The sequence below is a fragment of the Amphiura filiformis genome, chromosome 20 (assembly GCF_039555335.1).
Source record: "Amphiura filiformis chromosome 20, Afil_fr2py, whole genome shotgun sequence".
Lineage (NCBI taxonomy): Eukaryota > Metazoa > Echinodermata > Ophiuroidea > Amphilepidida > Amphiuridae > Amphiura > Amphiura filiformis.
The window spans coordinates 34,047,877-34,062,081 of NC_092647.1; the positions used below are offsets into that span (position 1 = coordinate 34,047,877).

Consider the following 14,205-nt stretch of genomic DNA (forward strand, 5'->3'; position numbering starts at 1 on the left):
GATATGTCTGATGATGTGCACTCATGTCCCACAAAAAATAATGTGCATATGTTACTATCCGATTCCTTAAGGGGGTCCAATTAAGTTAATTAGTTTCCAGAGCACTGAATGAATGAAAGCTCCTGCAGGCTGAATATTTTCATTCCAACACAATACGCTACTGTTGACATAACATTGACTTTGATCTTATGATCTCAGGCCCACAAAAAAAAGTTTGTCTCAAAGCTCGCGCGCGTATTTGTAAATTCGTGAGATTTGGAAAAAAAGAAATGCAGAATTTTTTTTTTTTATTTCAAAAAAAAATTTTTTTTTTAGTTTTTCCGGAAAAATTCGGCAAAAATCAGATTTTTTTCTCCAAATACCATGAAAAAGTCAGGAATAAAAAAAAAATCGCTTTTATTTGTTTTCAAACCACTGTGAGCATTATTTTTTGGCCTTACCAAAGTGTAAATAACAGAGAAAAACCATTAATATTTTAGGTCATACATACCTGTTCAGTAGAGACCAGCTTCTTTGATGGATTTGTCAGTGTGGCCTGCAATACAAAAAATACACATATGAAATGCACTACTAAAAAGAAATTATGTGAAAGTTATAAAATCGTATTCATTTAAACTGTCCAGTGATGAGCCATCAGGGGAAATAATATATGATATTAATTTATGAATCTGGCTTATGAATATGGTACCCGTTATTGCTTGGATGGTTTCAATGCGTTTATTTATAATGTATCATCTTTTAAAAGGGCATTTTGTGATTTTGAGATTTTTATACCACTGGAAACCTCTGGCTACATAATGTTTATGTACCAAAAATTTCTTGCAGATTAATTTGTTCAGCAAAAACATCATCAAATTTGAATTTTGTTCTGGTATATTACAACAGTGTCCTATGGAGCAGTGTAATACACATAATCATGCAAAGCTCGCAAACGCAAAATCGGAATCAACTGAAATTTTGGGAATAAGCTTTTTTCGTGGATATCTACTGAAAGGATGGTAGGATCACGAAATCCTCATTTAAAACGAATTTGGTTAATTTTTTTCAATTGGCATATTTTTAATGTTTACACGTGTCCCAATTTACACCTAATTGGAATCATCAAAATTCGTTTATAGAATAACAGTATATAAGCAGATACATCCCCATAGATCTTCAAGCTTCTTCACGTTAAACGACGGTCAATGTGGTTTCATTTTACCAAAGGCGTACCGACCGAGGGGGTGGGTTCCCCCCGTCTTGAAATACCGGTACAAATTTGACCAACATTTGTAATGTATATGTTCCTGTGGCCAGGTTTGGCCACAATTGTTCTGTTTTTTACATATTTTAGCGGTAAAATTGCAAGCGGGACAAATTTTGCTCAGTGGCCCTGTATTTTACCTCATTATTTGGCATTACTGAATTGGCAGGAAACATTCCTGGCATGACAGTTATTAATATTACTAATATTAATATTACTAATATTATTTCATCAATTTTGGTAAAGAATTACCAAATTTAAATTTTACAGAAATTGTCTGTGTTACAGACCATGTAGCCTACTTATATTAGCTTATATTATACATAGTGAAAGAAACTACTGGGAACTACATCCCTCAATCGCCAGTGATCTTTGACAAAGACTAGGTTTGAACAGATACGAAATGCCATTTTGTGTAGCCCTACTAGTATAGGGCCTTTTGACTGTGCTGATCCAAAACCATGCTAGGCCCTATATCATAAAACATGGATATATCCAGAGAACTGCTGTCAGTGACTGCTATTAAATCCCCAGAAAAAAAGGTTTTTTCTCGGGGACAGCGGTTAGTGGGTTGTGACTGTGAGCTGTCACTGGGTTTTAGCAGTTCTCAGTAGGCCTATATAGCATGGTGTCTCGGAGTATATAGTGTGTAATAAAAAAAGGCCCTGTGGTAGGGCTAATTTTGTGCAGAGTAAACCCACATTATTTTGTTAATTTGCTTACCTCAGCAGTTTCTTTGCTGACTTCTTTCGCTTTCATAAAACCTTCCGTGATGTTCCGATACACTTTAGAAAGTGATAATAATTATGAATTATATTAAAAAAATGCTCAAAATATGTGATGTGATCAAGCAAAATCAGTCGGAACTCGGAAATTTTAAATTTTCAGTTTCAAGCATTTACAAAGCTGGGCTTTGCAAAAAAAAAACTATTGCAATTGAACAACTAGTTCAAAGATATGAGCAATTAAAGAGTTTCCAAACAAAAGGAAATATTTCCTTTGTTTGGCTATATATCTCAAAATCAATATTTCCGAGTTCCGACTGATTTTGCTTGATCGCATCACATATGTGAAGTGATCAAGCAAAATCAGTCGGAATTCGGAAATATTGATTTTTAAGATACAGCCAAACAAAGGAAATAATAAACCTTTCGTTTCCTATTGTTTTGGACACTCTTTAACTGCTCATGTCTTTTGACTGGTTGTCAATTTCAATGGGGTTTTCTGCAAAATGTAGTTTTGCAAATGCCTGTTACAATCCAATAAGAAATTGAATGTAAATTGCAAAATAAAGTTTCTACATAGCATACATCTTTCAAGTGTGATGTTCAAAATGACAGACATCAAAAAGAGATTCGATGAAATGTAAAGGTGTAGTAACAATTTTGGCATGGACTGTCTGGTCAGGAAAAGTACGGTAATTTGAGCTGTATAATGACCGACTTCAGACTGATTTTGCTTAATACAAATCACACCACATTCATGAATATACAAAGGTCATTCAATCAAGTTGAAAACTTTATAAATCGGCCCATCCCCTTTAACTCTCTCCACGTGGGTGTCGACTGCAGATAAGTTTCAATTTTTTTTTAAATTTCGTATTGAATCAGCATGAATGCATTAAAATGAGTACAAACAAGCATAGTATTGGTTCTTGAGATAGCAACTTGGAACTTTTTATGTTGAAACCTATATAGAACGCAGAGCATTTACTTACTGTCTGTTTCCACAAATCCTGGACATATTGCATTACACGTAACACCCGTGTCTGCAGCTTCCAATCCTACTGCCTATACGGACAAAATGATGCAAGTCAGATTAATTCAGCCATTATAGTTTAGATTAGTTTTATTTCTAGACTGGTTCTATGTTGGAAAAATCGCGTTCCAACCGACAAGTTTGCGTAAAATTTGGCAACCAGCTTAATTTTTGTTAATTTAGGTATGCTGAACTCAAATCTGCTGTCTGCCAAGCAGCAGCATTTTGAGACCGTGAAACGGTGATACTCAAAAAGATCCCCAAATGACTCAATAGGATTGTATATAGGGGCAAACATTAATCTGATCCCAATAACACTTTCAAATAATTATGTCAAATTATGCGTCTAGCCCCACGGATCCAAGGAATGTAATTTAATGTTTGTACTACACTAGTTAAGGAAGTTATGGGCACAAAAAGTTGATTTGTTCAAGCATAGGTATTCCTCAAATAGCTATGGTTCAAGACCGGCAGCCTGGATTTGTTGGAAAAACGTCCCGCGATGGGTTGAATCTGCTTTCAATTATAGAAACCAATTAAAATTGAAAACAAAATAGCAATACCTTTGTCAATCCATTCAATCCATGTTTGCTGGAGCAATATGCCGAGGACAATTTACCCGCTCTTATTCCCAAGCCTGAAGAAATATTGATTATGCGGCCCCAGCCTACAATATAACAATGAGCAACAAAACAATAATGTATTAGTCATCTTATCAAAACATTGCTGGCAGCGGAAAGAGGACCTTGCCACTATTTTAATAGTGGTATCTTAAGATTCAATAATGCAGGTCATATCTCTTTCCGTTATTGTGACCTGCAAATGTGGAATCAAAAGTTGTAAGATGCTCTTTCCGTTCCCTATTATACCAGCTATGACCTACATTATGGAATTTTTAGTTGTAAGGTGCTCTTTCCGTTACCAGCTATGACCTACATTATAGAATCTTTAGTTGTAAGGTGCTCTTTCCGTTACCAGCTGTGACCTACATTATGGAATCTTAAGTTGTAAGGTACTGTTTCCTTTACCAACTATGACCTGAATTATGGAATCTTTAGTTGTAACATGCTCTTTCCGTTACCAGCTATGACCTACATTATGGAATCTTTAGTTGTAATGCGCTCTTTCCTTTACCAACTATGACCTGAATTATGGAATCCTTAGTTGTAAGGTGCTCTTTCGTTACCAGCTGTGACCTACATTATGGAATCTTTAGTTGTAAGTTGCTCTTTCCTTTACCAGCTATGACCTACATTATGGAATCTTTAGTTGTAAGTTGCTCTTTCCTTTACCAGCTATGACCTGAATTATGGAATCTTAAGTTGTAAGGTGCTCTTTCCGTTACCAGCTAGGACCTGCATTATGGAATCTTAAGTTGTAAGGTGCTCTTTCCCTTACCAGTTATGACCTGAATTATGGAATCTTAAGTTGTATGGTGCTCTTTCCTTTACCAACTATGACCTGAATTATGGAATCTTTAGTTGTAAGGTACTCTTTCCGTTACCAGCTGTGACCTACATTATGGAATCTTTAGTTGTAAGGTGCTCTTTCCGTTACCAGCTGTGACCTACATTATGGAATCTTTAGTTTAAGGTGCTCTTTCCGTTACCAGCTATGGCCTGCATTATGGAATCTTTAGTTGTAAGATGCTCTTTTCCTTACCAACTAATGTGGCATCTTAAGTTGTAATGTGCTCTTTCTCTTACCAGCTATGGCTTGCATTGTTGAATCTTTAGTTGTAAGGTGCTCTTTTTGTTACCAGCTATGACCTGCATTTTGGAATCTTTAGTTGTAAGGTGCTCTTTCCGTTACCAGCTATGACATGCATTATGGAATCTTTAGTTGTAAGGTGCTCTTTCCGTTACCAGCTATGGCCTGCATTATAGAATCTTTAAGTTGTAAGGTGCTCTTTCCGTTACCAGCTATGACATGCATTGTTGAATCTTTAGTTGTAAGGTGCTCTTTTTGTTACCAGCTATGACCTGCATTATGGAATCTTTAGTTGTAAGGTGCTCTTTCCGTTACCAGCTATGACATGCATTGTTGAATCTTTAGTTGTAAGGGGCTCTTTTTGTTACCAGATATGACCTGCATTATGGAATCTTTAGTTGTAAGGTGCTCTTTCCTTTACCAGCTATGACCTGCATTATGGAATCTTTAGTTGTAAGGTGCTCTTTCCGTTACCAGCTATGACCTGCATTATGGAATCTTAAGTTGTAAGGTGCTCTTTCCGTTACCAGCTGTGACCTACATTATGGAATCTTAAGTTGTAAGGTGCTCTTTCCTTTACCAACTATGACCTGAATTATGGAATCTTTAGTTGTAAGGTGCTCTTTCCGTTACCAGCTAGGACCTGCATTATGGAATCTTTAGTAGATATGGCCTGCATTATGGAATCTTTAGTTGTAAGATGCTCTTTTCCTTACCAACTAATATGGAATCTTAAGTTGTAATGTGCTCTTTCTCTTACCAGCTATGGCTTGCATTATTGAATCTTTAGTTGTAAGGTGCTCTTTCCGTTACCAGCTGCGACCTGCATTATGGAATCTTAAGTTGTAAGGTGCTCTTTCCCTTACCAGCTATGACCTGCATTATGGAATCTTAAGTTGTAATGTGCTCTTTCTCTTACCCGCTATGGCTTGCATTATTGAATCTTTAGTTGTAAGGGGTCTTTTTGTTACCAGCTATGGCCTGCAATATGGAATCTTAAGTTGTAAGGTGCTCTTTCCGTTGCATTGTTATCCGTTATGACCTGAATTATGGAATTTTAAGTTGTAAGGTGCTATTTCCGTTACCAACTATGACCTGCAATATAGAATCCTGTTTGGAAGGTGCAAATTCTGATTATAAACGTATGCTTAGGCGTAGTTGGTAATGGAGTGATTTCGGAAAGAATGACTCGCAAGTTAAAATTTCGTAAGTACAAGCCGGAGCTGGCGAAGGAAAGTAGGGCCCTATATAATAACCAACACATAAAGCAAACTAACAAAACAAAGTTACGTTAACCACAATCTCGTCGTAATTACCGCATACAGACGAATGGCATTCAACTATAAACCGTCCGCATCCTTTTTGCCTTGGTCGCTACCAGCGCTCAGCGAAGAGTATAAGGCTGTCAACGGGTTATAATAGGGATAGATCTTAAGTTGTATGGTGCTCTTTCCTTTACCAACTATGACCTGAATTATGGAATCTTAAGTTGTAAGGTGCTCTTTCCGTTACCAGCTATGACCTGCATTATGGAATCTTAAGTTGTAAGGTGCTCTTTCCTTTACCAGGTATGACCTACATTATGGAATCTTAAGTTGTAAGGTGCTCTTTCCGTTACCAGCTATGACCTGCATTATGGAATCTTTAGTTGTAAGGTGCTCTTTCCGTTACCAGATATGACCTGCATTATGGAATCTTAAGTTGTAAGGTGCTCTTTCCTTTACCAACTATGACCTGAATTATGGAATCTTAAGTTGTAAGGTGCTCTTTCCGTTACCAGCTATGACCTGCATTATGGAATCTTAAGTTGTAAGGTGCTCTTTCCGTTACCAGCTATGGCCTGCATTATGGAATCTTTAGTTGTAAGGTGCTCTTTCCGTTACCAGCTATGACCTACATTATGGAATCTTTAGTTGTAAGGTGCTCTTTCCGTTACCAGCTATGACCTGCATTATGGAATCTTAAGTTGTAAGGTGCTCTTTCCTTTACCAACTATGACCTGAATTATGGAATCTTAAGTTGTAAGGTGCTCTTTCCTTTACCAACTATGACCTGAATTATGGAATCTTAAGTTGTAAGGTGCTCTTTCCTTTACCAGCTATGACCTGCATTGTGGAATCTTAAGTTGTAAGGTGCTCTTTCCTTTACCAGCTATGACCTGCATTATGGAATCTTTTGTAAGGGGCTCTTTCCGTTACCAGCTATGACCTACATTATGGAATCTTTAGTTGTAAGGTGCTCTTTACATTACCAGCTATGACCTGCATTATGGAATCTTAAGTTGTAAGGTGCTCTTTCCTTTACCAGCTATGACCTGCATTATGGAATCTTTAGTTGTATGGTGCTCTTTCCGTTACCAGCTATGACCTGCATTGTGGAATCTTAAGTTGTAAGGTGCTCTTTCCGTTACCAGCTATGACATGCATTATGGAATCTTAAGTTGTAAGGTGCTCTTTCCTTTACCAGCTATGACCTGCATTATGGAATCTTAAGTTGTAAGGTGCTCTTTCCTTTACCAGCTATGACCTGCATTATGGAATCTTAAGTTGTAAGGTGCTCTTTCCTTTACCAGCTATGACCTGCATTATGGAATCTTAAGTTGTAAGGTGCTCTTTCCTTTACCAGCTATGACCTGCATTGTGGAATCTTTAGTTGTAAGGTGGTCTTTCCGTTACCAGCTATGACCTGCATTATGGAATCTTTAGTTGTAAGGTGCTCTTTACATTACCAGCTATGACCTACATTATGGAATCTTAAGTTGTAAGGTGCTCTTTCCTTTACCAGCTATGACCTGCATTATGGAATCTTAAGTTGTAAGGTGCTCTTTCCTTTACCAGCTATGACCTGCATTGTGGAATCTTTAGTTGTAAGGTGCTCTTTCCGTTACCAGCTATGACCTGCATTATGGAATCTTTAGTTGTAAGGTGCTCTTTACATTACCAGCTATGACCTAAATTATGGAATCTTAAGTTGTAAGGTGCTCTTTCCTTTACCAGCTATGACCTGCATTATGGAATCTTAAGTTGTAAGGTGCTCTTTCCGTTACCAGCTATGACCTGCATTATGGAATCTTTAGTTGTAAGGTGCTCTTTCCGTTACCAGCTATGACCTGCATTATGGAATCTTTAGCTGTAAGGTGCTCTTTCCGTTACCAGCTATGACCTGCATTATAGAATCTTTAGTTGTAAGGTGCTCTTTCCGTTACCAGCTATGACCTACATTATGGAATCTTTAGTTGTAAGGTGCTCTTTCCGTTACCAGCTATGACCTGCATTATGGAATCTTTAGTTGTAAGGTGCTCTTTCCGTTACCAGCTATGACCTGCATTATAGAATCTTTAGTTGTAAGGTGCTCTTTCCTTTACCAGCTGTGACCTACATTATGGAATCTTTAGTTGTAAGGTACTCTTTCCGTTACCAGCTATGACCTGCATTATAGAATCTTTAGTTGTAAGGTGCTCTTTCCTTTACCAGCTGTGACCTACATTATGGAATCTTTAGTTGTAAGGTACTCTTTCCGTTACCAGCTATGACCTGCATTATAGAATCTTTAGTTGTAAGGTGCTCTTTCCTTTACCAGCTGTGACCTACATTATGGAATCTTTAGTTGTAAGGTGCTCTTTCCGTTACCAGCTATGACCTGCATTATAGAATCTTTAGTTGTAAGGTGCTCTTTCCTTTACCAGCTATGACCTGCATTATGGAATCTTTAGTTGTAAGGCGCTCTTTCCGTTACCAGGTATGACCTACATTATGGAATCTTTAGTTGTAAGGTGCTCTTTCCGTTACCAGCTATGACCTACATTATGGAATCTTTAGTTGTAAGGTGCTCTTTCCGTTACCAGCTATGACCTGCATTATGGAATCTTTAGTTGTAAGGTGCTCTTTCCGTTACCAGCTATGACCTACATTATAGAATCTTTAGTTGTAAGGTGCTCTTTCCTTTACCAGCTATGACCTACATTATAGAATCTTTAGTTGTAAGGTGCTCTTTCCGTTACCAGCTATGACCTGCATTATAGAATCTTTAGTTGTAAGGTGCTCTTTCCTTTACCAGCTATGACCTGCATTATGGAATCTTTAGTTGTAAGGTGCTCTTTCCGTTTCCAGCTATGACCTGCATTATGGAATTTTTAGTTGTAAGGTGCTCTTTCCGTTACCAGCTATGACCTGCATTATGGAATCTTTAGTTGTAAGGTGCTCTTTCCGTTACCAGCTATGACCTGCATTATGGAATCTTTAGTTGTAAGGTGCTCTTTCCGTTACCAGCTATGACCTGCATTATGGAATCTTTAGTTGTAAGGTGCTCTTTCCGTTACCAGCTATGACCTGCATTATGGAATCTTAAGTTGTAAGGTGCTCTTTCCGTTACCAGCTATGACCTGCATTATGGAATCTTAAGTTGTAAGGTGCTCTTTCCGTTACCAGCTATGACCTGCATTATGGAATCTTTAGTTGTAAGGTGCTCTTTCCGTTACCAGCTATGACCTGCATTATGGAATCATAAGTTGTAAGGTGCTCTTTCCGTTACCAGCTATGCCCTACATTATGGAATCTTTAGTTGTAAGGTGCGCTTTCTGTTACCAGTTATGACTTGTGATATGGAACCATAAGTTGTAAGATGCTAGGTCATAGTATGAACTGGATTATAGAATCATGTTTGAAAGGTGCAATTTTAGACGTAAGCGCAGGCGTAATTGATAATGGAGAGTGATTTCGGAAAGAATGACTCGCAACTTTAAATTTCGTAAGTACAAGCCGGAGCTGGCGAAGGAAAGTAGGGCCCTATATAATAACCAACACACAAAGCAAACAAACAGAACAAAAATAGTAATTACTGTATGTTAGCCACAATCTGGTCGTAATTACCGCATACAGACGAATGGCATTCAACTATAAACCGTCCACATCCTTTTTTGCCTTGGTCGCTACCAGCGCTCGGCAAAAAACGTAAGGCACTCAGTACAAATGACCATACGGGGACGTGCCGCAAACATGGGTAGCATTTTCGGCCTTCTGGTATATCAATGACCCCTTATTCAAAGCCTATTTTGGTATATGAATGGGTCCACTTCCAAAATCCCCCCCCCCCCGGGCTCAACGGGTTAATAGGGACGCTTGAAAGTAACCATGTTCGTAGTATATCTTGTTGGCTTGGTCGCTAACCAAAGTACCCATGCTCAGCGAATCGCGTGAGGCATCCAGCGGGTTACATAAGCACGTTTCAAAGTAATCATGTGTTCGCAGTGTAAAGCTCTTGTTAAATTGGCTTGGTCGCTACCGCGCCAGCGAATCGCGTGAGACACTCGTTATATAGAATCGCGTAGACACTCGTTATATAGGGATTAGGGACGCTTCAAAGTAACTGCCGCGTTCAGCAAATCGCGTTAGGCATCGAACGTGTAGTGACACTTCAAAGTAGTCATTTGTTCGTAGTGCAAAGCTCTTGTTCCCTTGCCTTAGACGCTACCAGCGCTCAGCAAATTATGTTACGAGTTATAAAAGGACACGTCATAATATAAACCAATCATCCGTATGCGGTGTTAACGACGTAATAACGATATGGATATGTACCTCTCTTTTTCATACGCGGAATGAAATGCTTGATCAGCATGAACGGTGATGTCAAATTGCTTGTCTGGAGATCTTCCCAAACTTTGAGCGGAATATCATCAACCAGAGTATAGTGTGTCATACCTGTATGATGAAGCGAATACAAAAGAAATCAGAACATCCTCGTTATTATAAATAAATTGGATTATTCCAATTAAAATCCATACACTACATTATAGAAGATGCATGACCTTAATCATCCACATAGAGAGTGTGACTTTCAAATAGGGTTTACCTGAATAGATGTCTCCATTTGAAATCAAAACCCTCTGTGTGAAAGATTATTTTCAGTGATCCGGAATTTGAACAGACAATAATTGAACAGACACGTACATTACGTAACATTTCCCTTAAACTATTTGTTCTATTTCATCTAGATTCAAGCCCATGTCCACCCATACGGTGTGTTACTGCATGGTGCTGTGATCCAGTTATTGGTATAGTATTTGTCAGAAGCTGTAAGACAACGCTAGTGACGGATTCTCTAGCGCGGATGGGCTTAAGATGACTGTTTTGAGTTGGGGTACAGGTATGCGTGTTTTTAGAAAAATAAACAGGTCGCCAGCGCGGTTCGTAAATTGACAGCGATTCCACGACTGCGGTTAATAGTATTATGCATACGCACTGCCGGTTGGGGTGATCGGCTGGCTGCAGTACTATAAGAGAGACTTGAACAAGACTTTTTTCACCCACGTTTTAGATACGACCATGGTTTAACCAAAATACTTCCAGCAGGACCCATGTTTCTAACTGTTAACATTAACAACCAGCTCAGGTGAATGTTACACTTTCTGAAATATTGGAATGAACAAGTATCTGCTGATCTAAATGGCTCCCACCCCATGCACCTGAGTCATAATGTCTGAAGCCAGTCCCAACGATAAGAAACTGGTCATGCCAGATGAAGAATATAAACTGTGGAGCAGAATTGCATAGAATTAAAAGGGGCGGGTAACGCAACATACCTGCATTGTTAACTAATATGTCTATTCCGTCGGGATACAGTTCGTCTATTTGATGACACAATTTTTGCGTATCAGATACAGAACTCAAGTCTGCTTGGATGTAATCTACCGATATATTATGTTCTCTGAAATATGAAACGTAAGGTTATGTTCGATTTGTTATAACAATTTAGATAAGGAATAGTTTGTTTCTAGGTAACACAATGAAACGTCCTATTGTACAAAATATTATTTGTTTGGATAGCTATTACAAGACAAAAAAAAAACACTTTGTGATTATTGGTAAGAATTTTAGGACATGTTCTTGTTCACCCGTATAGAGCCCAAATGTTGACCATCATGACTTCAGAATGTGTGTGTACAACCTAGCTAAGAAGTTATATGGCACACAATGTCTAAGATCGATTTGCTTGTTGTAGGCAAGAAAAAAAGTGAAAGTAGCTCTAATTTCATAGACATTGAGGCAAAGATTATTCGTCCAGCTTACAGGTTTAAAAAAAAAAAAAGAATAGTTTGTACTATCTGTTACATCTGGTTTATGTTACACAACAAAATAGCAGTAGGATTCAATAGGATTAATAATAATAGCCTTTGTTTTTATTTATCATCTATAATCTGAACTTAACATCGCAGTCTTCGCAGATAGTGCCAACTATCCCTTTTTTGAATCCCTCAAACGCAGCGTACATAGCCTAAGCATTATTATATATTTCCTAAATGAAACCAGATTAAGAAGGCGGGGATTAAACATTCTAAGTGTCTTGACATCAGGACAGGAAACTTACTTTGCCAAATCACTTCGACATTTTTCCACTTCTTCTGTTGTAGCATTTCGCGTACCATGCAGTATGATGTTAATTCCGCTATTTTTGGCCAAACTTCTTGCTATGCCAAATCCAATACCGTGTGGTCTTGTGGATCCCGTGACTAGGGCTGTTAGTACTCGTGGCGAACCATTGTTGTTGCTTGTTGACGACATAACAATGGCTAATAGTAATAATGTACCTAAAAGTAAATGAATAAACAGCCTATGAATAACGTTTGGCGGTAAATTTATATTTAGTCGGACCACCCCGGTGGGGTACTCAAGTTTGGTTTTGGTAGGGGTGTGTCGCTGAGAATTTGAAAGTGGGCCCATCAATATACCAATTTTTCAAAAAATTTGGACCCATCAATATTCCAAAAATCAAAACTTTCGTCCGAATTTTACCCAAACTGTCTTTTACAAATTTGTCCCCAAATTTGGGCGAAATTGCAAAAATGTTGGCTAGATCGAGGCAAAATTAGGCTATTCAGTATCGAAGTTACGTAATGTTACTATGTCAACGGGATCACGCGCTTGAGTTATGAACCACGATCGAAACAATCACCACACAAAGTATATGGCACTTGAAGGCATATCAAAATAGCGTGATCCGGTAACCAAGAGAATTACGTAACCACTTCGATGCTGAATTGTCGGAAAAAAATTGAGAAAGTTTTGAAAAAGGACCCGTCCATATACCAAAATTGGCATAAAAAAGATGTCATTGATATGCCAAAAGGCTGAAAATGCTACCCATGTTTGTCGCACGTACCCGTATGGTCATTTGTACCGAGTACTCCCTCCCCCAGGACCACGCGGGGATAATCACGTGGGCGGGTATAATGGGCCTCCGAGAAACTGAAAGTGGACCCATGTTTAACCACTCCTCGGCAGATCTCGATATGGTATATGGTAGCCGGCACAATGCACATTTACGGTGCAGTGACCATAAATTTGTAGAAATTCGATCATATTTTTCTGACTTTGACAATCCCTCGTTTCAAATTTTAAGTTTTGGTTTCTCTTTTGTTTAGAAACCAAAAATCAAGGGATTAAAAAGTGGAGCAGATCTGGTCTGCAATCATAACACTATTGTGCTGGAAGGACACAGTAGAGTATAAAATTATAACCATAAATATATAATGGCCTACGGTATAATGTGCTAACATTATTATCGGATATCTATCACCGCGGGCGGTATTTGATGCTCTCTGTCGTAGGCGGCATACTTTTATGTCACCGTATACTTACACCCCGAGTTCTGCGGCCCCGAGGCCTAGAAATCATGCGCGTATATTGAGGGGGAAGGCTTTGTTTGTTTGTATGAAACATAAACGATGCATGATGATGGAGATGATTTGATTATAAGCGCAGTGAATTATGAATTAGTTTATTGCCCCCGATAAGCACAACCTATACCTCTTACCTAGGCTCCCCTCTCTCCCACCTATATAGTCTCTTCTTCCCTAAGTGTCTCCTTCTCCCCACGAGAACCCATGCTTTCAAATGTACACTCCTCAAAAGAATTAAAGGATCAGATGAATATATCAGCATTTTTTGAAAACATAGGATATGATGATAATATTATTGATAATTGTGCTTGATCTTTCATTACATCACTTGTTCCCTAAGTTGTAGACAAAATGCACTCATGACAAATATCCGCTATCACCCACATCTTGAGGGGAAGGGGAAAAATTGAGGCTAAAATTTTGATTTTGAAGCCATTTGTCAAACGTCACCACGGTCAAGGTCAAGTCACATATTGAGATAGGTTTGTGTATCCCCGGGGTGGGGGAAGTCATTAATGTAACCGCACAAAAGATGATCTCCAGGCCCCCTCCTAAAATATCTGAGGTTAGGGGTCATAATTGAGCTCCCTTAAGGTTAAATACAATGGATTTTCAAGGCTTGATTCCAGAGGGGCGTAAGTTAATAATAAAAACAGCCATGCAGAAAAGATGAACACAAGCGTATATACCGGGGTATATACTTGGTGTATCAATCTACATTCGTGGTCATTGTGCATTGCACAATGACCGCGAATCTATGAAACCGTGACACGTGAGTCATCCTATGTTGCAGGGATAGGGAGGGAGGGGCGACCATGAT

General features: G+C 38.6%; 1 protein-coding gene across 4 annotated transcripts in view; it reads right to left on the minus strand.

The window, feature by feature from the left end:
- Nucleotides 1-14,205, minus strand: part of LOC140142685 (D-beta-hydroxybutyrate dehydrogenase-like) — a 46,066-nt gene that overhangs the window by 1,255 nt on the left and 30,606 nt on the right. For all 4 annotated transcript variants that reach the window (XM_072164685.1, XM_072164683.1, XM_072164682.1 and 1 more), the window contains 7 exons: nt 12,074-12,293; nt 11,289-11,413; nt 10,285-10,407; nt 3,565-3,668; nt 2,961-3,033; nt 1,967-2,028; nt 491-535 (listed from right to left, as the gene is read on the minus strand). In XM_072164685.1, the coding sequence (XP_072020786.1) occupies nt 491-535; nt 1,967-2,028; nt 2,961-3,033; nt 3,565-3,668; nt 10,285-10,407; nt 11,289-11,413; nt 12,074-12,267 (726 nt within the window). In that variant the 5' untranslated portion in view covers nt 12,268-12,293. The remainder of the gene's footprint in view (nt 1-490; nt 536-1,966; nt 2,029-2,960; nt 3,034-3,564; nt 3,669-10,284; nt 10,408-11,288; nt 11,414-12,073; nt 12,294-14,205) is intronic.